General features: G+C 42.7%; 1 protein-coding gene across 3 annotated transcripts in view; it reads right to left on the reverse strand.

Annotated features, from left to right (window-relative positions):
- The window catches only part of LOC122790711 (von Willebrand factor A domain-containing protein 5A-like), a 1,391,420-nt gene that overhangs the window by 685,994 nt on the left and 679,802 nt on the right, over positions 1 to 25,624 (reverse strand). For all 3 annotated transcript variants that reach the window (XM_044058264.1, XM_044058265.1, XM_044058267.1), the window contains exon 12: positions 24,244 to 24,402. In XM_044058264.1, coding sequence (XP_043914199.1) covers positions 24,244 to 24,402 — 159 coding nt within the window. The remainder of the gene's footprint in view (positions 1 to 24,243; positions 24,403 to 25,624) is intronic.

Below are 25,624 nucleotides of genomic sequence, written 5' to 3' on the forward strand. Positions count from 1 at the left end.
GAAGACTTAAAGGCCTCTGCAAAGTGACACAGGCGTAGCCAGGCTTGCCTCCTGAGGGTCACCCCTGAGCTAGCCGCCCTACTTGCTCCCTCGGCTGCATATGAAATAAGTCGCATGGATGAGTTAGTGATGGAGTTGAGGTTAGAGAGCTGAGCGTTGACAGTCTGGGCCATCGTCTCGGGTACATTACCTGCTAGACTATCTCCTAACTCCTTAAGAAGATCTCTCTGGAGCCGCGTGAAATGAAACAAATAATTCAGCGACCGCAAGGTAAAGGTAGCTGAAGACAGGGTACGCTTCCCATACCGGTCCGTAGTCCTAGACTCCTTGTTAGGAGGATGGACCGAAGAGGAAGTCTCAGCAACTTCCTTCTGGGTGGCTGCCGCCACCACCATAGCATCTTCCGGGACTCCCTTTGTTAAAAATTCTTTTCCTTGGGGAGCGGACAAAAATTTATTGGGGCGTCGAGGAACAGGCTCCACCGAGTCAGGACTCTCCCTCACCCTCCGACAAATCAGGTCAAGGAGCTCAAAGGGTGGAGACACCCAGTAGGTGGAGGGCTGAGCACCAAAAGCCTTAAAGAATACTGACTCCTCCTCGGAGGGGGTTTTGGAGGGCCAGACTCCACTGTTTCTGGATCTCCAGTATACTGGAGAATGAAACATCCTCAGAGGAAGACTTGGAGGACCCCTCCGATTCCTCAAGGTCAGTATCTGAAGTGAGGGACTCCTCCTGGGAGTCTATGTGCTTCCTCTTGCACATTTTCTTTATGGGGGGTTCCTCAGGCATAGTCTCTGAGGGCCCCTCAGAAAGAAGGGAACCGCTCGTGGGGGTATCCTTAGGCCCTGGTGCTCTGCTATCCAAAGATAGGTGGGCGTCAGAAGCTCTCGCCAGTATTGTGGGGGAAGGTAGAACCAACCCGAGAGAAGTAGCTGACCTAGCCAGCATGCTCTGCATAGCCTCGAAGGCGGGACCTCCCGAATCGGAGGACCGACCTCCCGCCAAGGCCATGACTGGGACTGGTGTCCCCACAGCCGAGGCACTGAGAGGGAGGCTCGGAACCGAAGTGTGTTCCGAGGCATCCCCCTTAGGCCCGACCGAGGAGACCCAAGTCTCGAACCCTGTGGATGGAGCCGACAAGGTCGGAGCCGACGCAGGCACCAATAAACCCCACTGGGGGATCGGAGCCGACGCAGGAACATCTCTCGGAGCGGAGCTTACCGGCTCCGACTACAAGGATGCACTTGGAGGAGGAATAGCAGAAATAACCTTAGGAGCCGGCTCCGGAGCCAACTGGGTAGGAGCCGAGAAACGTTTGGCCAACACCGGTGACTGTAGGAGCCTCTGCACCACCCTATCTACATCCAAATCGGAAAGCCTGGAGGACTTGGAGGAGATGGATGGAGACCTAGACCTCCTATCTGGAGACCACTGCCTCAAACTTGGCGACCAGCTCCAAACTGGTACCAGTACGATCGGAGCGGAAGCCGACTCACTAGACACAGCTACCTCCTGCGGCCCCGATGATGGTGGAGCCGAGGAAGCAGACTCAATAATCGTGATTTTGGAAGGTGGCTCCGAAGCAACAGATGGAGCCGGAGACCTTTTCTTGGATTTTGAGGATTTAGACTTCGACTGGAAGCTGGGAGCCGAACCTAAATCCTCCTCAAACAACGGTTTTAGCAGTCCCTTTAGGAGTAATTTGCTTTTCCTCTCTTGGAGCACCCGAGGACTAAAGGCGTGGCAGAAACTGCACGACTCCTGAAGGTGGATAGCTCAAAGACAGTAAACACAGACCGAGTGTCCATCTGTGATGGACATCTTATAAGAACACTTCGTACACTTTTTAAAGCCCGAGGGCTTATGCTCTTTCTGCTCCTTAGACATTCTAAGGCCACAACCGTAGCAGCCGTTACTGACAAAGGGCGGGAAACTGCTCACACAGAAACTGCAGTCCACACAAGCACAACAAACAAAGCAGGCACAGGGGAAAACCTCCAACTAAAACGGTTCTCCTCTTAACAAGACGACAACACACCAAACGACAGTCAGACAAACACCACAACGGAGGACTAGGTCCTCTAACTGAAACGGGCCTAGCCCGAGGGAAGTTAGGGATACCACAACACAGAAAAAACACTCACAACTCACAAGATACTAACGCAGCAACAGTAGCTAACAAGAAGCTCTATTTGGCTAATAACAATTAGCAAAAATTCACAGGAAAAAAGGTTTTAGCAATACTTATCCACAGCCAAGTCGAGACCACGTTCGAGCTCTACAAGCAGCAAACAAGATCTGGGGATGTGGAGCAGTGTATTGTGGGATACCAACTTAGCCCAGCCAATCAAAGACTTTCGAGCTAGTAAATAGGCAGAGTCGGAGCCGATATTCGGCTCCGAACCCACAGGTGAAGAATGTAGGCGAGATAGGACTACATGACATCATCTGTTCACTAACACTCAACATGGATTCAGATCTTACCATAGTACAACCACTGCTCTCATGTTATTCACTCACCTAGTTAATGGTCATAGAAACAATGGTAAATACATCTCAGCCATCTTCCTAGACCTCTCCAAGGCTTTGATATGGTTAATCATAACAAGCTTATAAAAGCCCTGTCAGAACTAAATCTTAGCCACTCCACTATTGCATGGTTTCACAGCAGGCAGTTAAATGGCACCAGGAGCTATCACCTCTGCTCCCAGTTAGAATAGGGGTTCGACAAGGCTCCATTCTTGGACCTCTGTTATTTACTATATTCACCAATAACCTGTTCTCCTCTACTCTTCACTCCTCAGTCATCCAGTAGGCAGATGACTCTATATTAGTCTGTGCTTCCTCTTCCCTACAGGAACTACACCAGCAAACTCAGGCTTCCTTTCTCTCTGTCGAATCTTGGCTCACTGACCACCAGCTAAAACTCAACCCAAACATTGCAAAACTTATCTTCCAACCATACCAATCCTGACCTCTCATTTAACATCATATCCAATAATAAAACTATCATAGCTCCTGTTACCCACACAAAGTTTCTTGGGGGTGTGATTGACTGCAACTTGAAATTTTATAGCCATATCTCTGTCACCGTAAAGAAAGACCATAAAGAAGTAGGTACTCAGTTCTTAACAAATAATGCTAAGAGCACTATTGCATGCACACATAGATTAGTACCAGTCTAACTGCCTTTGTGGGCCATTTTAAGCCTAGCCAATTACCCCATGTGAGAATCAAACTATGTACCTTGTGTCTGTAAGGTAATCACCTTAACCATTATGCCAACCTCCCATCTCATCTCTACACTACTATATGCCTCTCCAATCCTCTCCAACCTTAGAAAATCTGACTTGACCAAACTAGAAGCCTGCTATAACAAAGTCATCAAATTTGCTACCAACAGTTCTTACAGATCACACCACTGTCTAGCTCTCAAACAGCTCAACTGGCTTGAACTTCCTCAACTACTTCTATATAATTAACTTGCTCTATCACATAAAATCATCCCAAGAAAACCCCTTCTCTACAAGACCTGATAATTCCATACTCCTGTAGCAGGAACCTCCACTCCACTAACAAACTTCTCCTCAAAGTAACTAAAGATAATAATGCCACTGATTCATCCCTCTACTTGAACACAATAGTCAAACAATGGAGCACACTTCCCCCTCTCATAATAGCTATAACTTCTATACATTAATTTAAAAAGTCCTTAAAATACATTCGTCAAACTCATGGCTCTGGAACTGCGACTTCTCCCACTCTATCTCCTTATTTCTGTACTTACCAATCACACCTTCATCCTTCACATTAATTCCTCTCTCCACACATCTATTATAATTATTCCTACCTGTACCTACCCTTGCCTTACTTAAAAGACAGCTGCAAAATTGTAATAATACTTTCTGTTGAAGCTAATAACAGAAATTGTTAGTACTATTATATAATTTTAGGTCAGTTTTATGTCTTTTGTTAAATAATGCGACTTGTCATTATTGTACTGTACTGTGGAATTCAAACTGAAGCATATTATTGTGCGAGTAAATGTTATTTGTGGAGCTTTTCTGCCCAGGCCTCCGCTGAAAAAGGATCCATGTCCAGTCAGAAACTCCTGTTAATCAAATGTGAAATAAATTAAATATATATATATATATATATATATATATATATATATGAAGAAATAAATCAAAATAATAAAGAGGAAGGGAAGTTCCCAAAGTGATCTAACTTTGGAAGCTGTAATGGAAAGCTTCCAGCATGAGATTGTTAAGGCACAGAACCCATATATCATTGAGGCAGCGTGTGAGTGATGAACATCACACAGTATTACTGATGCATGCAGTGCTATGTGTAGGCTATGCTGTGTGGTGCATGGTCTACTGTCACCATTCATCAGATATCCTATCTTTAAATATTTTTTCCTACAGTATATATATTTACTGTTTATAAAAGTTATGCTTGCCTGCTCACTGACATCTTTGCAGTGAGTACAGTTGGTATCATCCAAGGATTAAGTACATTTCTGTACAGTTTAGCCGAATGTATTTTGTTTGACAACTCTGGTTACTTATGCACATAGCTTCTGCTGTAATGTTTAGGAATTTAAAATTGGCATTGTGGTACTTGAATGATTTGGAAGAAATTGTATTTAAAGATGTACTGGTGCTGTATTTTTCATGAATTGATAGCTTGGACAGAAAAGGAAAATGCATCATAATTCCTTTTTTATGATTAGAACGTTGGAGAAAAATGCATCTCATGATTATTCTACACAAAATGCATGTTAACTTACAATTTCTTCATAAATATGTTTGATAAATTATTTAACATTTGTTCACATTAAAAATATGTAGTACAGATGCATAGTTATGCAAACCACAAATACTTATTGTAGTTCTGAGTGTTTCCCAACTTCATTCTAATATCAAGCTGCAAGTGTATTAACAGATGACTGAAGGTAAAAAAAAAGTGCTGAAGGAGTTAAGGGATGTTATATAAAGACTGGTTTCTGAAAGAGAGAAATACACTGTATGTAAGCTCTGACCTTCCCATGCTGGGATGGGTAGTTACAAGGAATGTTGGGGGAGTTAGAATGTTACTGGTACTGAAATACACAAGGTCAAAAAACAAGACTGATTGTCAAGCCAGATGCCTTGCGTTTTTCTAAAACATTACTGGTACTAAAAACGTGCAGCACTTTGCGAGAAACATGAGGGTCTGCAGAGATCCTACTTGTCAACGTCAGTATTCTGCTGATAAGAAAAGTAAATAAAAACTGTATATTTTGCTGCTTGGTGAGACTGACTTTTAAACTGTGAAGATACCAGCACTGATATATGTGGATTTAAACAAAAAGAAAATGTTTTGCACAGCCTAAAGAGTTATTTTTGACTCAAGACTAAAAGGTAATTAATGCTATTTATGTATATTTTAAACTGCACTTTAATAACATTTTTCCACTTTTAGTTCTGATAAATAACAAATATTTTTCCTATTACGGTGCTGCACATCAGATTAATTCATTCTGACAAAGACACCAATCATTATGTCTTCAGAAAATAATATTAATCATCATTTGTGCTTTGCTGAGGATGAAGCAGCCATAGTGCTAATGCTGATGCCAAGATGGCTGTTACTCATGTAATCATTTTTTTCCAGTGTGTTAGGCTATTAATAGTGTACATAATATCATTCAGCCTCAACCCCACTCCCTTTTTGGACTGTTTTCTTTTCTTTCATTATCTTTTGTGTAACTGTTAACAGTAGCGTTATTCAGTTGAAACTGATTATACTGAATGGGCTCCTAATGGTGTTAAACATTGCACTCTGTAACTTACCCCCTCTATCTTTCTTTCCACATTTGATTTTTTTCTTTTATTATAAGCATTACCACTAATTAACTAAAATACAAACTGATGAAAAGATCCTAGTACTGAAGTACATTGAACTCGGACATTTTCCTTCCCTCCCCATTCCACTTTATATACATATATAGGATCATAGGAAGTTACTAGGCTAATGGCCCTATGGCCCTTACAAGCCTAGCCAAGTTCTACCCATATTTCCATGATCAGCACCTAATGCCTGTATCCAAGAGGGACACAGGTGGAACATCTGGGGTGAATTTATGGTTACCCATCCAATTGTCCACGCTGTGTTTGAAGAGGGCCAATAAGGTGCTCTATTTGACATGAAGTGGGAGCCTGTTCCAAAGGTGTGGTAACCTCTGGGAGACAAATCTGTCTGTCCAGCAGATTCTACTAATGTCACATACCAGGTTAAGGTCTTTAGAGCGAGTAACCCATGCACTATTTGACTTGCGAAGCATTTCCAATAAAGCAGGGCCAGAGACTGCCTTATATGCAAGGCAGAGATTGCCTCTGGGTAGTCTGTATGAAACAGAATAAAGTGACAGTGATTTCAGATGATACACATAGGACAGATGCTAAAGACCTTGAATTTTCCTTGTGAGGAACCTTTGTGGCTTTTCCAATTGCTGCAGGTGCTTGGAAAGATACATACCAAAAGGGACATTGTACATATATTTTTAAAACATTTTGTTTAGACCTTAAACAGTGACATTAGTCTACTGAAATGCATGCTGGTGAACTGAGACATGTCTCATTTTCATTGCCAACAATGTCAGCCCTGAGTTACAGTAGGCCAAATGTGGCATGAAAAATGTCCACTAATGATACAGAGGGTGATGATGCCCATGGTCATGAGGATGTTACTTGCTGCGATGATGTAACCTAGTGAATGCAGGTGATCCTACTCACAGTTCTGCATGACCAAGAACTCAGATGAGATGTTCTGTTGATATGGCCTGCACAAATTATGTTGTGTTAGAACCCCCTACTACTTCCAGGACTTTCCTGAGAATTAATAGTACTGTGATGTGATATGCCCCCCACATACATCGGGACAGTACCACATCCTCAGTCTTCTCCACTTGAGTCTGGTAGGTCCTGAGTAGTGTATACATGGAGGCAGAGAACACTGCTGTATACATCACCACGTTACGCATGTGTGACCATGGCATTATCCCTTCTCTCTCTGCCATTTCCATGTAGTGCTGAAAATCCTCATGTATGCTCTGTAGTACTCAAAGTAAAGTTGTGTAAAATTTTACTATAACAGTAGATGTCCTCTTCACTGTTGCATTATTCTTTACAATAGGGATCCCCTGCCTAGGGCAACCCAACGTACAGGCATTATACAAAAGCCTTTGGGTTGTAATGGATATGCCATATGTCACATATATGCTACCCATGCATGGTGTAGGGTATAAAGGTGATGTCCGGATGTACCATTCTCAGAAATGAAAAAGCCCCGGTAGGAACGACAGTGCAAGAATACTACCAGGTAACAAGTACATCCAGAAGGAAAAAGGATCAAGGGGAGGAGGAAAGAAGTGAATACTGCAACACTGAAGATAAAGACATCTACTGTTATGGTTAGACTTTACACAACTGTACTATGTCCCTTCCATATCACTGTTGCAGTAGTCTTTATAATAGGGAACATATAATAACTCAGGAAGAAGATTGGGAGGAGGAAGGGCAAGCAGAGCCCTCAAGAAAGCCATGAAGAATGGCCCTGGCAAAACCAGCTCTGCCCTAGAAATCACATCCAACTTATAGTGCTTGGTAAAAGAATGCACAGAAGTCCAGATAGCTGTCTCAAGAATAGAATTAGTATCTGAACCCTTGAAAAGAGCACTATAAGAGGCTACAGCTCTAGCAGAGTAAGACTTAACAAACAAAATAATGTTCTTCCAATCAAAGGAATAACAGAAAGAAATTGTTTTAGATATCCAAGGACAAAATGGATTGCTTGAAAACAGCCAACCCTAAAGACCTAGGATGAAAAGAAACAAAAATCTAATAAAGCACCACACTGTAGAACAATTCATCTGGCCTGGAACTTGTGGTATGAGAAACAAAAAGCTGTTCACATTTATGAATAACTTTATTTTTTTCCAAATAACATCCCAGTTGTCTATGCAAAACCAAGATGTGAAGAACTTTCTCAGTAGCACATTGTGGAGAAGGGAAAAACATGGGAAAATGAATACAATGATTACGAGATAACTCATTAACCATCTTGGGCACAAAAGAAGGAATAGTATTAAGATGCACACTGTCTTTATGAAACAAAATAAAAAAATAAAAAAAACAGGAACAGCCATAAGGGACTGCAGCTCAGACACACATCTGGCAGAGATAAGGGCCAAAAAAAGTCTTCTGTGAACAATGCTGTAAGGAAGCTGAAGCAGTAGGCTCAAAAGGAGACTGAGTCAATTTTTCTAAAACAAAATTAAGGTCATGGGAAGGAGTAACAGTCTTCCTGGGAATGCCTAATCTGAAGGAAGCCTTTAAGATACTGTTTGGCCTCAAATCTAGAAGCCATAGAAGGAGTCAAATTCAAACAAGCAGAAATAGCTGACAGGTGGGCTTTAAAAGAAAAATATACCAACCCAGCATTGAGCAATTCACACAAATAAGAGAGAACCAAAGAAACATCCACAGTACGTGGTTCTAGGTTACAAAACAGACACCAGACAGAATATCTCTTTCATTTGGAGAAATACGATTTTCTAGTAATGGGCTTCCTGGCCTCCTGCAGGACCCAAAGCACATACTCAGAAGAAATGTGTCTGAAGGGGACCAAAACCCTATTACACACTATGTCAGCTGAAGAGTGGACAGGTCGGGATGGATGACAGACTTCTTGTCTTGAGTGAGTAAGTCCACCCTGTGAGGTAAATTGTGATGACTGCTATTTGCTAAATGCAGAAGAAGAGAGAACCAATGCTGTCTGGGTCAAAAGGGAGTCACCAGCAAGATTTTGGGAGCATCCTGTTTTATCTTGAACAGGACCTTCAGAATGAGAGGAAGGGGAGGAAAAGCATAAAGAAACATCCCCTTCCAAGAAAGAGAGAAAGCACCCACCTTCCAGGCGAGGGGACATGGAAATCTGGTGCAAAGGAGGGGATGTTGGCTGTTCAGAGGAGTAGCAAACAGATCTACTTGAGGAGTACCCCACTAGTGGACAATGTCTAGAAACACTTCCCTGTGAAGCATCCACTCGAAGGACTGTGTTATGGACCTGCTCAGTGAATCTGCCACTATGTTCTGATTCAAGGGAATAGAAACTGCCGGAAGGGCTGGCTGATACTGGACAGCTAGATCCCAGACCTGAAGAACTAGGTGGCACAGGAGATAAGACCTTGCCCCCCCCCCTTGCTTGTTGATACATCACATCACTGTGGTATTGTCTGTGACAATTCTGAGGGGCTCCGGAAGGAAAAGTGAATGAAAAGCCTGAAGAGCCAGAAGAAGAGCTCACATCTCATTGACACTGATGTGATCTTTCTTTCTGTTGAAGAGAGCAAAGACCCTGCACTTTCAGAGGACCGAAGGAGGCCCGCCCATCCCATGTCCGAGGCATCTGTGAAGAGTTCCTGAGAGGAGACTGGAGGTTGAAAAGGAAACCCTGGATTGAGGGACAACTGGTGAATTTACCACTGTAGTTTCAGCTTCAGATATGGAAGAAGACAGACTAGAAAATCTAAAGGATGAGAAAGTTGAAGCCAAACTGACTTTAGAAACCACTGGATCTTTCTCATATGGAGTTTGGCCAGTGGAAGCATAGGAATGGTGGAAGTCATGTATCCCAGAGCCCTTAGAAACTCCCTGGCTGTGACTGAAGCCAAAGGAAGAAGGGGACTGAAAGAAAGCAATCAGAGTGAAAGCCTTGGGAGGAGGCGGGGATGGCAGCATTGGAACAGTTTGGAGCTTGCACCCTAGGGAAAACATGATCCTTAGGAGACAGAAATGATTTTTGGAAATTTACAGTAAACCCCAGGCTTTGCAGGAGACAAATAGCAAAGTGAAGATGCTGAAGTAAAATCTCTGGAGAAGATGCCTTAATTAGCAGGTCATCCAGGTAAGGAAAGATTTGTATTCCCTCAATCTGCAGAAAGCAATTACAGCAGCGAGGCATTTGAAGACCCCTGGGGCAGCAGACAAGCCAAAGGGCAAAGCACAGAACGAAAATGCCAGAAAGCAAAAGTAAAATGTAAACATATCCTGAAAAGGGGATGAATAGATATATGCAGATAAGCATCCTTGAGGTCCAGGCAAACAAGTAAAGCTTGAAGAACAGGAAACAAGGTTTGAAGTGATAGCATCCAAAAGGAAGGAACCTTCAAAAAGGTGTGTGACAAAGGGAGATACTGCCAGCACAGTTATCTGGAATTTTGTAAATAATTATATGTCACTTGTGAATAACGTGATTCATATAAGATGCTTGTGTTACAACTCTATAACAACTATATGTCATTGTGTATATCAAACTTGTTTGTAAAGACGTGTGTTGAAAATGGCAATTGCAAAATGCTTATGTTTAAAATGGATCCACAGTGTGCCCTACTGGAAGAGAACAGAAATGTACATGCAATATTGTAACTGGTTAAATGTATATATTTTAACAGTGGAAACTGGAACATGGGAGGTTAACTTCAGGAAAATAGCTGAAATTAAATTACTTTATGACAGCTAAAGAGAGAATGTCTGTATTAGGGAGTTTTTTGTATTGTCTTTAAAGTGAAATAATTACTAGTTTTGAAATGTGAAGGAATGCAATTCTTTTAAGACTTCTAGCACCTGCAAAAGATCTGAGGTCTATGTAGTCTCACAGGTAGATACTAAATACTGCCAGATTCCAGCAGTGGGGGTTCATCTGGGACAGAGTCAGATGACAAAAAATGATGTCATTCTGCAAACTATCCCAGCAGTAGTATTTGACATATTTGAGAGATCTCTTAGACAGACACAGCATTATGTATTCTGTCCTGGACCTGACTACAACAAACAGAAGAGCCATTCACTGCATCTGCCTTGCTCTTAAGTTAACTGAGGTATAGTAATTCTCCTAGATTCAGTCAGGAATATAGTGAAGCATAGTTTAGATGTTTTTCTTTATTTATTTGAGACTATCCTGCAATGTTGTTTTAAATATTTCCTGTGGTTTTGATGTCACTGCGAATATATATACTGAGTATTTTGTTGTTCTTTTATTATTTAATATATTAAACCTTTTATTGTGGCTGATCTTTATAAGAAATATTTAAGTTTTGGGAGTACTTGCATATTTATGTGGTGACACTGTATGAGCCACTCCTAATAGCCTTGCTCTTGGTCAAACTACAATTGTATTAATATTACACAGTAAGACTGGACTCCCTTTAAGGGCCTTAAAGTAGCTGATAAAGAGTTGGCTGGTGGCAGTGATAACTAGTTTATAGTTTGGGCAAAAGGGAGCATAGCTAGTAAACTGGTGCTAGCCTTTCCCAGGTGTGTGTGTGTGTGTGTGTGTGTGTGTGTGTGTGTGTGTGTGTGTGTGTGTGTGTGTGTGTGTGTGTGTGTGTGTGTGTGTCTGTATGTGTGTGTGTGCATGCATGCATGTGCGTGTGTGTGTGTCAGCTACTTGGGCAGGGACATGAAGCACTGGTTGGACAGAAAGGGTGCTGGAGGTCTTGGCTTGGCCACCCAGCTGAGATGTCAATTCAATTGCTGTGCCAGTAGGAAGTCTTATTGGGGATCTGGAGAAAGAGGGAGAAGCTAGCCCAGGACTAATTGTGGTCTCTGTGTGCTCTTAAGGGAAATTGTACTTGATGCAGAGAGCTGCATCTGGAAATACTGTGTGTGTACCTCTTATCCTCACAGTGTACGTCCCCCAAGGTTGCCAATGGTGAGGATTGAGGCTCCTTGATTACTGATCCACTGGTGGGTCATCACAAGGTGTTTAGTTGAGAGAGATCCAGAATGAGTCTTCTAGGTGCCTTCTTTCCTGGGGACCAAGAACATTCTGGATTAAAACCCCTTCCCCCTCTGAGGAGTTGGAACTTCTTGAATTGCTCCTAAGGAAACAGACCCTGAAGTACCTCTGGGGAAAAAGGATAGTTGTTCCTGATGAGGCTAAGAAATGCCCAAAAAGGGGGAAAGATTTCCAGACCATGTAATACTCTGGCAAATTATGGAAAGAACCCAGAAGTCTTGATGTTTAACCAAACAAGAGGGGATGGGGAAAGATGAAGAGATAAGAGTGTGACTTTGAGGAGCAGGGCAAGGACAGTCAGACAGCACCTGGTTTATCAGGAAAAGGAGGCTTCTGAGCAAAAGGAGTTTCAGTAGCCTTAGCAGGAGGAACCCTTCTACCACCCTTCTTACCTTTGGGGGGAAGGGTAAAACTGTCTATGAACACAAGCAGGCTTGTTAAGGTAATTTATTTAGGAACAGCTGAAACAAAAATATGTTTCAGGTCCTATAAAGCTTTACCCTTTTCGTGGATGGACAAACAGCTCAGCAGCAGAACCACCAAACCAATGTTTACTATTCAGAGGAGCATCCATCAATTTAACCTTGATATCATCAGGCAAAGGTTGAAGCCAAAGCCAAGAATACCTACTCAACACAGAAACAAAGGCAGCAGCCCTAGATAAAGAATCAGCTGCATCATAGCTGCATTTAATGGAATAGCGAGCAACATGAGAAGATGTCCCTAATAAAGAAAGAGCAGAAGTCTTCCCCTCAGAATCAGGAAAGTCTGAAATACCCTGACAGGCCTGAGAGAAAACAGCCAAAATACATCTGGTTACATGGGTCTGACAGTTCACCGCTCTAAAGGCCAAGGTAGCAGAAGTATACATTTCCTTACCCAACCTCTCCATAGTTCTGCTGTCTTTGCCAAAAGGAAGCAACTTTGTAGAAGGCAACAGTTTTGATGGCTTGTCAGGTGCAACTGACACCACAGAAAGGTGGGCACAGGGGCACTTAAAAAGAAGCTTGCAGCCTTCAGGCACCTTATAAAACCCATCAGTTTTTTTGGGAGCAGGGGGCAAGGAATCGGGAGCTTGGGAAGCAGTGGAAAAGGCATCCAGCAAGGCAGCAAGAGCAGGAAGGACAGCAGAGGGCCTAGGAGACTCCATTTGCAGAGCTCAGAGTACCTCTTCTGAACATCAGACACCTAAGCACAATCCAAATAAAAAAATTCCATCATTCGCAAAATTGTGTCACCTAAAGAAATCTCCTCAAATGGAGAATTAGGACTAATAGTCTTCCTCAGAGCCATAATCTAAGGGAGAAAGAATATGGGAAGAATAAGTCAGGGATTCCTCATTAGAATATTCATCCTCATCAGAGGAATCTTGCACCCTAACCCTCTTAAGAGGTGTAGAAGACCAAGAAGGAGCCGGAACAGAAAACCCATGAGGAGGCTTCAGAGCTATAAGGGCAGTGAACAGACTTTTAGTGAAGTTATGCCATCCACTCTGGGGGATTTTCAGGCCATCAACCTTACAGATTTTAGGAGGCTTTGACCCCTGACAACATTCGATTAGTGTAGTTGGTATCTCTTCTGTCACCAAAATCTGAGGAACACCCCAGGCCCTTTGGAAATTATCAGCCACGGTTCTCCTGTACATCCAAAGTGGATGTCTGTAAGACCTCCATGTACGTGCTTGAAGCCGAATCCATGCTGGCCTCCAAAGTGGTCCTGGCAAAGGAATCTGACAGAGAAACCGGGCAGTCCTCTGGGCATTCACTAGCCTCAAGAGAGACATATGGCGGAGGCAGCATAGCAGAAGAATCAGACCGCACTTTCTTGGCCTGCTTCTTCTCAGACGGCTGACCCTCAGGCCAGGAAGACCCTTCCATGGTGTCTTTAACTAACAGCTTAAGAGGTTGGTTTTGTAAATAAATAGCTAAGGGGAGAGCCAACTACACAACATCTTGGGTACAAATGCCTGGAAAACAGCACAAGATGTATGGTCATGGGAAGCACCCAAGCAAAATAAACAAGACAATCTTTATAGGGAATATGTCTCCCGTACTGGCATTTCCCCTTTCTGGATGACATGATGTCAACAACCAAGCAAGTCAAACAAATGATAAAAACCCCAATGGGGCACTTATCTGAAAGTGGCTTGGTAACCAGCAGATGAACAAGCATTCACACTGACTATTGAAGATGGCATTCGGACTGGTGGCAAAGAAGTTCTGAGTATGGCACATCTGGACATCACCTTTCCCATGCATGGGGAACATACATGTGACGTATGGTGTAACCATTACAACTTACACTGGCTGGACGTTGGGCTGCCCTAGACGGGGATCCAGACTGTAAAGAATACTGCAACAGTGATATAGAAGGACATTATCTCTACCTGACTCCTGTAGCCGTGGTCTGAGCCTGAAGAACATCACATCACATTTACTGCTGGGCAGACAAAGCTTATGCTTCTGTAGGTAACTGAAGTAACTGTGACGTGTGTGTGCTGTGCTGGTAAAGTGGAAAGTACAGTTTTGTACCTACCATAAATGTAGATGTTCGAGTGCTAATACAGCTGCAGTAATCACAGATGGGTTTTCAGGCGGGTCCCCGGTCGGCCGAATTCCAAAGTCTAGGTCCGGCGTCGGTTGTTGTCGCTTTCTTTCCTGACGTCAGTGAGGCAGGAGTATATAAGACACAGCCGATGCCATTTTCTTCAGTCTTTCTTGCCCCAGATGTCAGGTGCCCCCAAAAGGAAGGCAATACATAAATTATAATTATATACATGAAATGCAATATAATCAAAAAACAGTAGTTACAAGCAAATATACCATAGAAGGATAACCCAATCAGGTTGTATGAAGAGGGTTAGCCCTAGGCCTTTACCAAGAGGGGAAGGAGGGAGGGAAAACTGTACTGCAGCTGTATTAGCACTCGAACATCTACATTTATGGTAGGTACAAAACTGTACTATGTTCATCGTGCATACAGCTGCAGTAATCACAGATGGGTAGAATCCCAAAGCTACGCACAGGGTGGTAGGCACTAGGTGGAACTGGGATGAGCCAGAATGCCCTGCAACACAGCAGTGGCAAAGCCTGCTCTAGTTTTGGAATATAAAGGCAGGTGGTAGTGTTTTGTGAAGGTATGCACAGAACTCCAAGTGGCTGCCTCCAAAATATCTTTGGTATGAACTCCTCTGAGGAAGGCTGTAGAGGTAGCTGTGGCCCTGGTGGAGTGGGATCTGATGCCTGTAGGGACAGATTTTCCATGATAGGAGTAACAAAACCGTATGCAGTGACCTATCCATTTTGAAATTGTCTGTTTGGTAACTGGCTTCCCTTGAGCTCCTACAGCATAGGACACAAAAAATTGTTCTGATTTCCTGAAAGGCTTTGTTCTGTCCAAATAATAACGTAGCTGTCTATGGATGTCTAAGGAGTGTAGCAGCCTTTCCCCTTTGTTTTGAGGATTTGGGGTAAAAGGTAGGTAAGTGTATGGCTTGATTTAAAGCTACCCTGGATACCACTTTAGGCATAAATGACGGGTTGGTTCGAAGGGAAACCCTGTCCTGATGGAAGATGAGAAAGGGCTGCACAGCCATGAGGGCTTGTAGTTCCGAAACCCTACGAGCTGAGGTAATGGCCAGGAGGAAAGCTGTTTTCCAGGACAAATATTGCAAATCTGTTGAGGCAGCTGGTTCAAAGGGAGGCAATGTTCATTTTTCTAGAATGTAATTAAGATCCCAGGCTGGAATTGGTTCTTTCCTTGGTGGTCTTATATTCTTAGCCCCTCTAAGGAACTGTGTTAAGAGTGGGTGAGAGAATAAGGGTGGATCTGTGTTGAATTCTGCAGAAATGGCTGAGGCATGGATTTTTATGGAGGAAAATGAAAGTCCACTGTTCAGCAGCTCAGCTAGATACTGTAATACCTGAGGCAAATTCAGTTTTCTAGGGTCCTGGCCTTTTTTCTCATTCCAGGAGCAAAACCGTTTCCATTTTGCGGAGTAAGCCTTTCTAGTAGATGGCCTTCTGGCCTCCAAAATGACATCCTGCACCTCTTTGGGGAGTAGAGTCTGTTGTGGTGCTAAGAAATTTTCCATGCAGCGAGATTGAGTGTTTTCAGCTGACTGTGAAGAGTTTTGTAGCTGTGCTGAGTCAGCAGAAGAGGCATTAGAGGTAGGGACCAGGGAGGAGTATGTGTTAGACTCCTCAGGAGTGGGTACCAGTGTTGTCTTGGCCAGTCTGGAGCAATCAGTATCATCTTCGGTCTGTCTGCTCTTGCTTTCAAGAGCACCTTGGGCAGAAGAGGCAGAGGTGGGAAAGCGTAAACTGTCCATGCTGTCCAACTGAATGAAAAGGCGTCCACTCTCCAGGCCTTTGGATGAAAGGTCCTTGAACAAAACTTTTCCAACTGATGATTCCTGTGGGAGGCGAAGAGATCTATGTCTGGCCTCCCCCACGCTTGGATTATCTTTGTAAACACTTGAGGATGCAACTTCCATTCGTGTGGATCTGTCATATTTCTGCTTAGATTGTCTGCCAGCGTGTTTTCCAAACCTGGCAAGTACTGTGCTTGAAGTTCGATTTGCCATTCCAGAGCCAAGTTCCAAAGTATCATGGCTAGTCTGCACAGGGTGTATGAATGTGTTCCTCCTTGTTTGTTTATGTACCACATTACTGTGGTGTTGTCTGTTCTTATCAATAATTGTCCTGGATGCAGGAAGTCCTTGAAAGCTGTAATTGCATTTATCACTGCTAGCATTTCTTTTTGATTGATGTGAAGGTGCTTTTCCTTTTGGGACCGTTTGCCCTGAATGCACCTGTCTGTCATGTGCGCCCCCCAGGCGTAATCTGAGGCGTCTGTTGTGATGACTTGATTTGCTTGAGGCTTGCAGAATGGGAGACCTGTGTTTGTTTGACATGCTTGGGCCCACCATAGAAATTCCTTTTGCAAACATGGAATTATTGGTATTATTGTTTCAAACTGTGGCTGTGCTGAGACCAAAGGTTTTTTAGGTACCATTGAAGTTTCCTCATATGCAACTTTGCACATGGGATTAAAAGAATGCAAGATGCCATGAAGCCCAGAGCCTGCAGGATTTTCCTTGCAGTAAGCCTGGTACAATTTGCTAGTATTTTGAAGTATTGAGTTAGTTGCCCCTGTTTTTCTGGTAAGATAGGCCATCTGGGTGTTTGTGTCCAAGTTGGCACCCAGGAAAGTTATTTTCTGAGATGTTGTTAGCCTGGATTTCTCTTTGTTGATTGTGTACCCCAGAGAATGCAGTAACCGTGTTACATAAGCCAGATGTTCCAGAAGTATGTGCTTGCTGTCCGCTTGGATCAGGCAGTCGTCCAAATAAGGGTAAATTTGTATCCCTTGAAATCTGCAGTAGGCAATTACTGATGCCAGGCATTTCGTGAATACTCTGGGCGCAGTAGATAAGCCAAAGGGCAATGCAGAGAATTGATAGTGTATTGAACCTGCAAGAAATCTGAGGTATCTTCTGCAGCTTTGTCTGATTGGGACATGCAGGTATGCCTCCTTGAGGTCCAATGTTACCAGCCAAAACTCCTTGCCCAGCATGGGAAGAAGTTGCTGTAATGTGAGCATCTTGAATTTTGTGCAGTACGAATGTGTTTAGGATGGATAAGTCCAAAATGGGTCTCCAGTCGGATCCTTTCCTTGGTACCAGAAATAGCCTGGAGTAGAAACCTTGACCTTGCTCGTGAATAGGTACCTCTTGAATAGCTTTCATGTCTATGAGCTTTGAAATTTGTAGTTGTGCCTCTGCCCTTTGATTGTGTGGCAGGTTTGGCATGCCTCTCATTTTTGGAAGAGTGTGAAAATGAAATCTGTAGCCTCTGTTTATAATGTCCAGGATCCACTTGTCTGTTGTGACCATATGCCAATTTCTTGTAAATAATGCCAGTTTTCCTCCCAAGGGTGCTGCCAGCTGAGACTTGCTTGGCATGGAAAACAGGAAGTCATTGGGTTTGTTTCCTGTATTGTTGTGCACTGTCTTCGCCACCTCTTGGTGCTGGAGTTTGCCATTGCCTGCCTCTATACGATCCTTGTGATTGTCCTCTGCCCCTTGTGCGCCTGTATCTACCTCTTTGGGGCTTGTCCGTGGCTGGAAAGGACCAGTTTTTAGAAGGCCAATTTCTGCTAAAACGTGGTGGTTGAACCTGTAGAAAAGCTTTGACAGTTTGCATAGATTTGGCTTTTTCTTCCATTTTCCGTAGTATCTCCTCAACATTAGTACCAAATATCACATCCTTTTGTAAAGGAGCATCTAATAGTTTAGCTTTCACATTATCAGGCAAGATTTGTTCCCTAAGCCAGGCATGTCTACGAATGACTGATCCTGTAACAGCAGCTCTACTTGAGGCCTCTAGGGCATCATACCCACATTGTAAGGTGTGTTTACCCACTTGTTCTGCACTATGCATCATATCCTGCAACTCCTTCAAGTCTGGTTGTTCAGGTTGAGACATTTTATTTCTTAATTGTGATAACAGAAACTGCTGATATTTAAGCATATGAAACTGACAATTTAAGGCCCTCATGGCTAGGGTGGCTGAGGTATATATTTCCCCACCTTTCTAAGGATCTTGACTCTCTTTCGGAAGGTAGTGGATTCTTAGCAGTAGAGGCCTTCATTCCCTTGGGGCCTTGAGAAATGGTTTCAGGGTCAGCATTATGGCTTTTGCAAAGAAATTGGTGAGAGTTAGGAACTCTGTAGTACCTATCAGGCTTGACTGGGGCAGGAGGCAGGGAATCCGGATTAAGGCAAGCCTCCGAATAAACATCATCAAGTATGTCCAAGACAGGAGGTATCGCCAGAGGTCTGTGTTGAGGTAACAAAAGAAATTCCTGAAGTCTTTTCTTGGAATCAGAAAAGTCTTGGCCTTCCCAATGGAAGTGTTCCCTCAAGGTGTGCAAGGTTTCCCCAAAGAAAAATCCTCAGGAGGAGATACAGAAGGAATGGACTGCTCTGCATCAGAATCTTCAAAAGGGGAGTAAGAGTGTTCCTCTACATCAGAATGTTCTGAAAAAATGGAGCCCTGATCAGAAGAGGGAGAATCTTCCTCCACTCTGGGTCTCTTGTCTGGAGGGGGCTGGGAACCCCTGATAAGAGTAATTAAATCCTCAGCCATTTTAAGCATCTGCTTTTTAGGCATGGGGCCTGGAGATGGGCCCTGTGCAACAGGCCTCTTGGGATGCCTGGCTGATTTGGACTTGGTAAAGGCCTTAATGGAAAAGGAAAATGAGGGTCTAAAGGCACCATGGGTGGAAGTGGACCTGTCCACAATAGGAAGCTCAACGCTCACAGTGGCTTCGGTGGTTGTAGTCTGGGTCTGGGCCAAGGTACCTGCGGTCTCGGTTACAGAAGACACCGCCAAAGAAGTGTCGTCGGTAGTCAGGGACTGCATAGGTGTCTCGCTGAGAACCGGACCACGTGTAGCCGGTTTTGGCATGGTGTCGGTGGGGACCGCAGACCTCGTGTGTCGGTCCTTGTCCTTACGTTTTTTGGACAAAACGGTAGTCGGAGTCTCCGACGACATTTTATAATCAAAGGCTGTACCAAAAAAGTGTTGGGCGAACTCCGCCCGACGCTTAAGAGTGCGTTTATTGAAAGTAGCGCAAAAGCGACAGCCCGAGACGTCGTGGTCTGGGCCTAAACAAGGTATGCAGAGGGAGTGGAAATCCTTATGCGGTATTTGCTTCCCACAAGAAATACAATTGTTAACTTTTTCTGACATCGGTCTGAGGCAAGAAAAGTTTCTAACGGGTACTTAGCTTTAATGAAGACTTCGGTTTCCAATTTTTCGTAAATTCAGGAGCTGGCCGACCGGCACTTGCGAACTGCTTCTGCTTCGGGCACCGCGCGGCAAAAAAGACTGAAGAAAATGGCGTCGGCTGTGTCTTATATACTCCTGCCTCACTGACGTCAGGAAAGAAAGCGACAACAACCGACGCCGGACCTAGACTTTGGAATTCGGCAGACCTGGGACCCGCCTGCAAACCCATCTGTGATTACTGCAGCTGTATGCACGATGAACATCTGCTACTTTCTGCATGTTGACCCTGTGAAACATTAATTTATTACAGTATTAATGAGACAATGGTGAACAGTACTTAGTGCTATGTAATGAGATGTGAAGGACACTGACAATACACACTCACTTCACTTTCATGACTGACGGAAATGGAGGGTTCATTTGTTAATATTAAATGCCATGTGTTACATGGTCTGTTAAATCTGCAGTCATCATCTTAAACTGAGTATGTCATGGTGGATGCACTAATCTTCCTGAACATGTCTGTGTATGTTGCTGAGATGGGCAGTTGCCAGTGTCTATCCCATCTCTGATAATACCCATTCCATCCTCGTCAGTGTTGTATCCATCTTGCCATATGGAGTGAAGGCATTCCTCATTCGGTGTTAAAGGGATAAATGTAAGAAGTCCCTCACCATTACTGCTACTGGCAGTTGCATTCTGCCTTGCCTTTGCTCTGGTATATCCTACAATAGCGCTGGCCCTTTTTCTGTACTGTATCTCCGTCCTGTTCCTTCCCCCAAAATCATTTATATCCATAGCCACTTGGTTCCACATCTTTGCTCTATAAGCTTGTTTTGGCCCGCTTTTCCAGAAAGGCACTTGCCACACACCCTGAGGGCCCCAATGAGAACACTGTTCTCCTTAGAACTGAAACTGTCTTTTCTCTGAAGCATGCTCATCACTCACACACCAAGGACCTGGATTCCTTACATCTGAATCCCTTTTCAAACCATGCCTGCCGTACCATACAAAAGGAAAACAAAATCAATGATTCAAACAAAATTATATTATTATTAGGGCATGGTCTGAGGACAGCATTAGTAATAATTTCATATCAATTAAGTGATGCACAAATCAAACTAAACAAAGTCCGTTTCACTTCTTGTACAGCTAACCTGCACATCATCATCCACAAAAGAAAAAAAAAACAGTATTACAAACTTTTATTATTTCCAGTGTCATCATATGTTGTGTGACTAGATCTGCACATAATGAAATGTTCAGTGTCTCTCAGCACACATTTCCTATGTAACTCTGCCATGGATGCTCAGCTTTAATAAATCACACTTCAAATTCCCAAATTCCCAACTCCTGCCATTACCATTACAAACTTTTACCACACCATTTCCCCATGTAAAAATGTACCACCATTTCATATTTTAAACCTGCTTATTAGATAAATAAGCACTAATAATAAAGCATATACTGTCCTATCAGCAAATTATGAGTGAATTTATTGTCTTAATTTTGTGTGTGTCTCTCTACCCTCTCTCTCCCTTTTTCTTACTTTAATTGTTTATCACTTTGTATTTCATTTTTTTTCTTTTCTCTCCCATTTATGTTCATTTCTCCACAGGTCCAGAGATAGCAGGAGCAGCCCAAAAACATTCCTCTCAGTTTAGGGAATGTTCACCCTGTGCCCACCCAGGGACATTCTCACAGGGTCAGGGTGGTGGCTCTGGTCCTGCAGGCACCCTTAAGTGGCACAATCTGGTAAGCCATGAAACTCATGAGCTTCAGAACCAGATAGAGGATGTAGTGTAGTGGGCAGTGGAGAGGTAAATTCAGCCATCCGAGATCTTCTACAGCAGGTGCAAGGCTCACTGTTCAGCTCAGCTCCATCCAGCCTCTGTCCCCTCAACACTGCGGTTCTGCGGACCAGGGTGTGCCTGGCAACAACTCATCAACTTCCTCTTTCCCTAATCCTCTCCATACATTCTCTAACCTGCTTCCTTCCCAAGCTACCCTCTTATTTAAAAATAAATAAATAAATAGGAGGGTCTTTTCCCTGCCAAAAATATAGAGCCCCTCATGGCATATGTTCACAAGCAAATCCATTTTGATGCTTTCATTGTGTGTGTCCCTCTTTATGTCTCCCACTTTTATATCTTTTTCTGTCTTCCCTTTCCCACCTTTCAATGAAACAATCAAGGTGCTATATAAGGATATCCCCACAGAAAATGCATAAAAAATGCTTCAAAGTTTTAAAATTCATTATAAATAGCTGTACTCTGTGTTGCTTGCCTTAAGTACCTGTGCAAACCTCTACTAGGCTTGCAAACAGAACAAAAACATCCAAATTCCTATTTTGATATCTGAGAAAAGTCAGTCAGCTCTAACACAGATTCTTGTGAGACATCACTTCTAACCCCTGTTGAGTGAGTTGAGTAACCCCCACCATTTTTATTACTTAACCAGTGTTTTCCCTTTAAATTACATACAAACTGATATATAATTCTATTGATTTGCCAGTTATTTGATGAGATAGTGTCAAATACCTTAGCAAAGTAAAGATAAGATGTATGGACAACCAGTCCCTCACTGAGCAGTGCTACAGTCTCTTCAAAGATTACATCAAGCAAAGAAGCACGATTAACTCTTAACAAACCTATATGTTCAACATCTGAAAGGCAGTAGATCCCATTCTAAGTACAGATGTTTAACATCTAATAGAAAGTAGGTCCCATGTCTAAGCACAGATAAACTCCATTAGAACTGTTTCCATGACTTTACACAGAATACCACTCAGGATGATGAGTCCTGATATGACACAGTATCTCATTTTTCTAACCACCTTCAAACACTCTCCTTAACTAAACTGTCCTCCTCAGTCTTCTGTGACAGTGGCCTTAATTTCTATTTGCTTTTATTGTGTTTCAGTCTAAAAGGGTTACATTTTTAATGTGCTCTTTCATGCAGTCTTACAAACAGGCCTATTTACATTCCACACTTATGAGTCTCTTTTACCTTCAAAAATCAGACAGTCCCTTACCAGAACAAGAGCTATAAACCTGCTTCAGTAGATCAAGAAAACAGGATGGAGAGACAAATTCATTACTCAGCATCTCCTTCACCTCTGGAATAGACTCCTCCTGCAGATAATGCAGTAAGATAAATCTTCCTTCAAATGGGACCGATAGATAGATATTTATAGATTCATCCTTTTTTTCACTGGTATACTCCCCGTCGAGAAAGGATGTACAACCTAGGGTGAAAACTATCAGTGTAATGGTAGCAATACTCAGCAGCATTGAACTTCCTAGGATTCCTATGGAAGTCTGTAGCATACAATCTTTAAACATGCCATGTTACCACACAACCCTGTATTGCTCCAAATCATTTCCTGTCACCCCTTCCACCACCCACTGAAATCCCTCATTCTGCCTTTCCAAACTCTCTCTGCACATGGCATTGGGTACATTTCAAAAGGCTTCTGTTATTTCCATTTTATGTCTAATCTCCCAGCATCAGTGCCCTGTGCCTTGTCTCCTGTAGAAATTCTTTTGTTATGCTAGTTGTCTCCAAAATGCACAATTATGTGCGGGTCATTCTATTTCCACTAGCTCAAAGCTTTTCTCCCACTTCTCAAACCCGTGCATTAATACTTCACTTGAGTCACAGTCGGCTACATGGTGCAGCAGTGAGATAGGAGGATGAAACCATGGCTTTCACCCAGCTAGCCACAGCTCACATAGCAGACTTGGAGCTGGAGGAACTGATAATAGTGAAGAGGGGAATAACATGGTTATGCTGGCTTGCCTCCCTTATGGGGCAAGAAGTAGAAAACATGCTGGTGAGTGCCTATGTTGCAGACTCTGGTAAAAAACAGAGCCATCAACAGGGGCAACAGTCAAAATGTGTGGTGGTAGGCAAAACAGAAGTGCACAGCACAGGTGGAAACCGCTCTCTTGGCTAGTCATTTCAAGTTCATTCATACCTTATTACCCAGTACATCAAGGAAATTAGGCAGAAAGAACAAACCCAGCCAGCTACAGTATGAAAATCTTATGCACTCACTCCACTTCCCAGCCATGGGGCATTTGCATATCCTTGTATTTGAGAGGCTTTCTACATGAAATGATAATCCACCAAATTGGCCATATCTGTACATGGGCGTGATCGCATGTGCATTCTGCAATGGACAGCTGCTCCATCCAGTATGACTATCACTATTTTATGCTCATTGAGTGCCAGGATAGGATCTGGCTTCCCTGTGACTTTGAAATGGATTTAGTGGACAATCAGGAGGCGGATAAAATGTTTACAGCTGGCCTGAGATATGGCTGAAAAGGATATTTTGACTAGCCCACTCACCTAGATTAACAAATGAATGAATTTATGAATGAATACATAAATAAATCAGGATTAAGTAAAAATGCAATAAATTTGCTAAGACACCTGAAAAATCTCTTCAACACTACTAGTATGACAAATATTTCTCAACGTCATATTACACTTAGCAGCAGACAATTTGTGATGCGATGAAAAGATGTACACATACAAAGAAGAATAATGACTCACTGAAAAGAGGGAAACAACACAACTACTCTGGTTACTCTACCTTGCCCTTGAGTTGTGCATAGATGATGGATCTTTGGTTTTGGAACATCACCACAGGAGCCTTGGACAAAAGACTTGCTTTGACTCCAGATGGTAGCTGCCAGCTTACAGAGATGTCTTTGACTGATGACTGCAGTGCACGTTTCAGACTCTGCAGGACCTAGTATAGGAACATAACAAGAAAAGTATCTGGATTATTATGAAACACTAGCAAGTTTCCATATGAAAATGCCACTAATCTAGGACTGCAGTACACTTACAAATAGGAAGATATCAGAATAACACAAATGTCACTAGAAAAGCATAGTCATAAACTATATTCCTTAAAAACGTTTGTTGTCTTTTATATGAACGAATGGATGTCTCACAGTCACAGGTGTGCAGACATATTTGACTAAGATGCAAACATCTACAGAAACAGGCATTGGCTCTCTGCAGACCAGATATCAACATTACTACTGGACAGGCAAGCAGCCAAAAAAAAAAAAAAACACATCTATGACCTACCAGACTACAAAGAATATGATGTACAACAGCCCAGAAATGGAAGTGAGAGCCCATTAATATGCCACACAGGGCTAGGGCATCTATTTAAATTAGTATTTTATATGCGGGTACCAAAACTGTCAAAGACATACAAAATGTTTCCAATCACATAAGTGCTATTATATGATGGCAGTAATATCCAGTATTGAAAGGTACAACCAATTTGATGAACAGGAGTATTTCATGAATTCAAGTTTGTTAATATTTTCTTGTGTTGTACTTTAAACTTACAGCAACATGGTTTTAAATGACCAGGTCTATTAGGTGTTCATTAAGAAGTATAAAACAAGAGAAATGTTTTACTTATTTCACACTTATTTATGTTATTTTTATTCATTTGTTGACCAGGGTAGGGCACTGATCCACATGGGCCATTTTCAGGTTAAGCCTTGGGTCAAGAACCACAACAATCTGAAACAAGATAACAAAAGACAAGCAGGCTACAGAATTTAACAAAATTGTTAAAAGACCGGGTTAACTGTGACATTTCTACAAAGAATTAAAAATTAGCAAGTTTACATAATCAGAAGGAAAATTAGCATTTGCAAACATTGGGTGGAATGTTTAATGGGCGAGAATTAGAAGTTATGTACCTACCATAACGTTCCATGTTAGTTGTCTTCTCTCGCCTTCTTTCTTGCTGGATGGGTTCGGAGCCGAGACTCGGCACTTGCTAAGCTCGAGAGCTAATTTTACCAGCTCGAGGCAACCCTATATCCCATGATGCAAGGCGGAGATTACTCAGATCTCGTTTGGTAGCTAAAGAAATAGCAGTATTTTCTTCCAACTTAGGAGGAAGAAATAAAATACTAAATAACATCATAAACCTGTAGAAA

This window comes from Protopterus annectens, chromosome 16.part0 (genome assembly GCF_019279795.1).
Source record: "Protopterus annectens isolate FY-2018-M chromosome 16.part0, PAN1.0, whole genome shotgun sequence".
In the NCBI taxonomy this organism is placed as follows: domain Eukaryota; kingdom Metazoa; phylum Chordata; order Ceratodontiformes; family Protopteridae; genus Protopterus; species Protopterus annectens.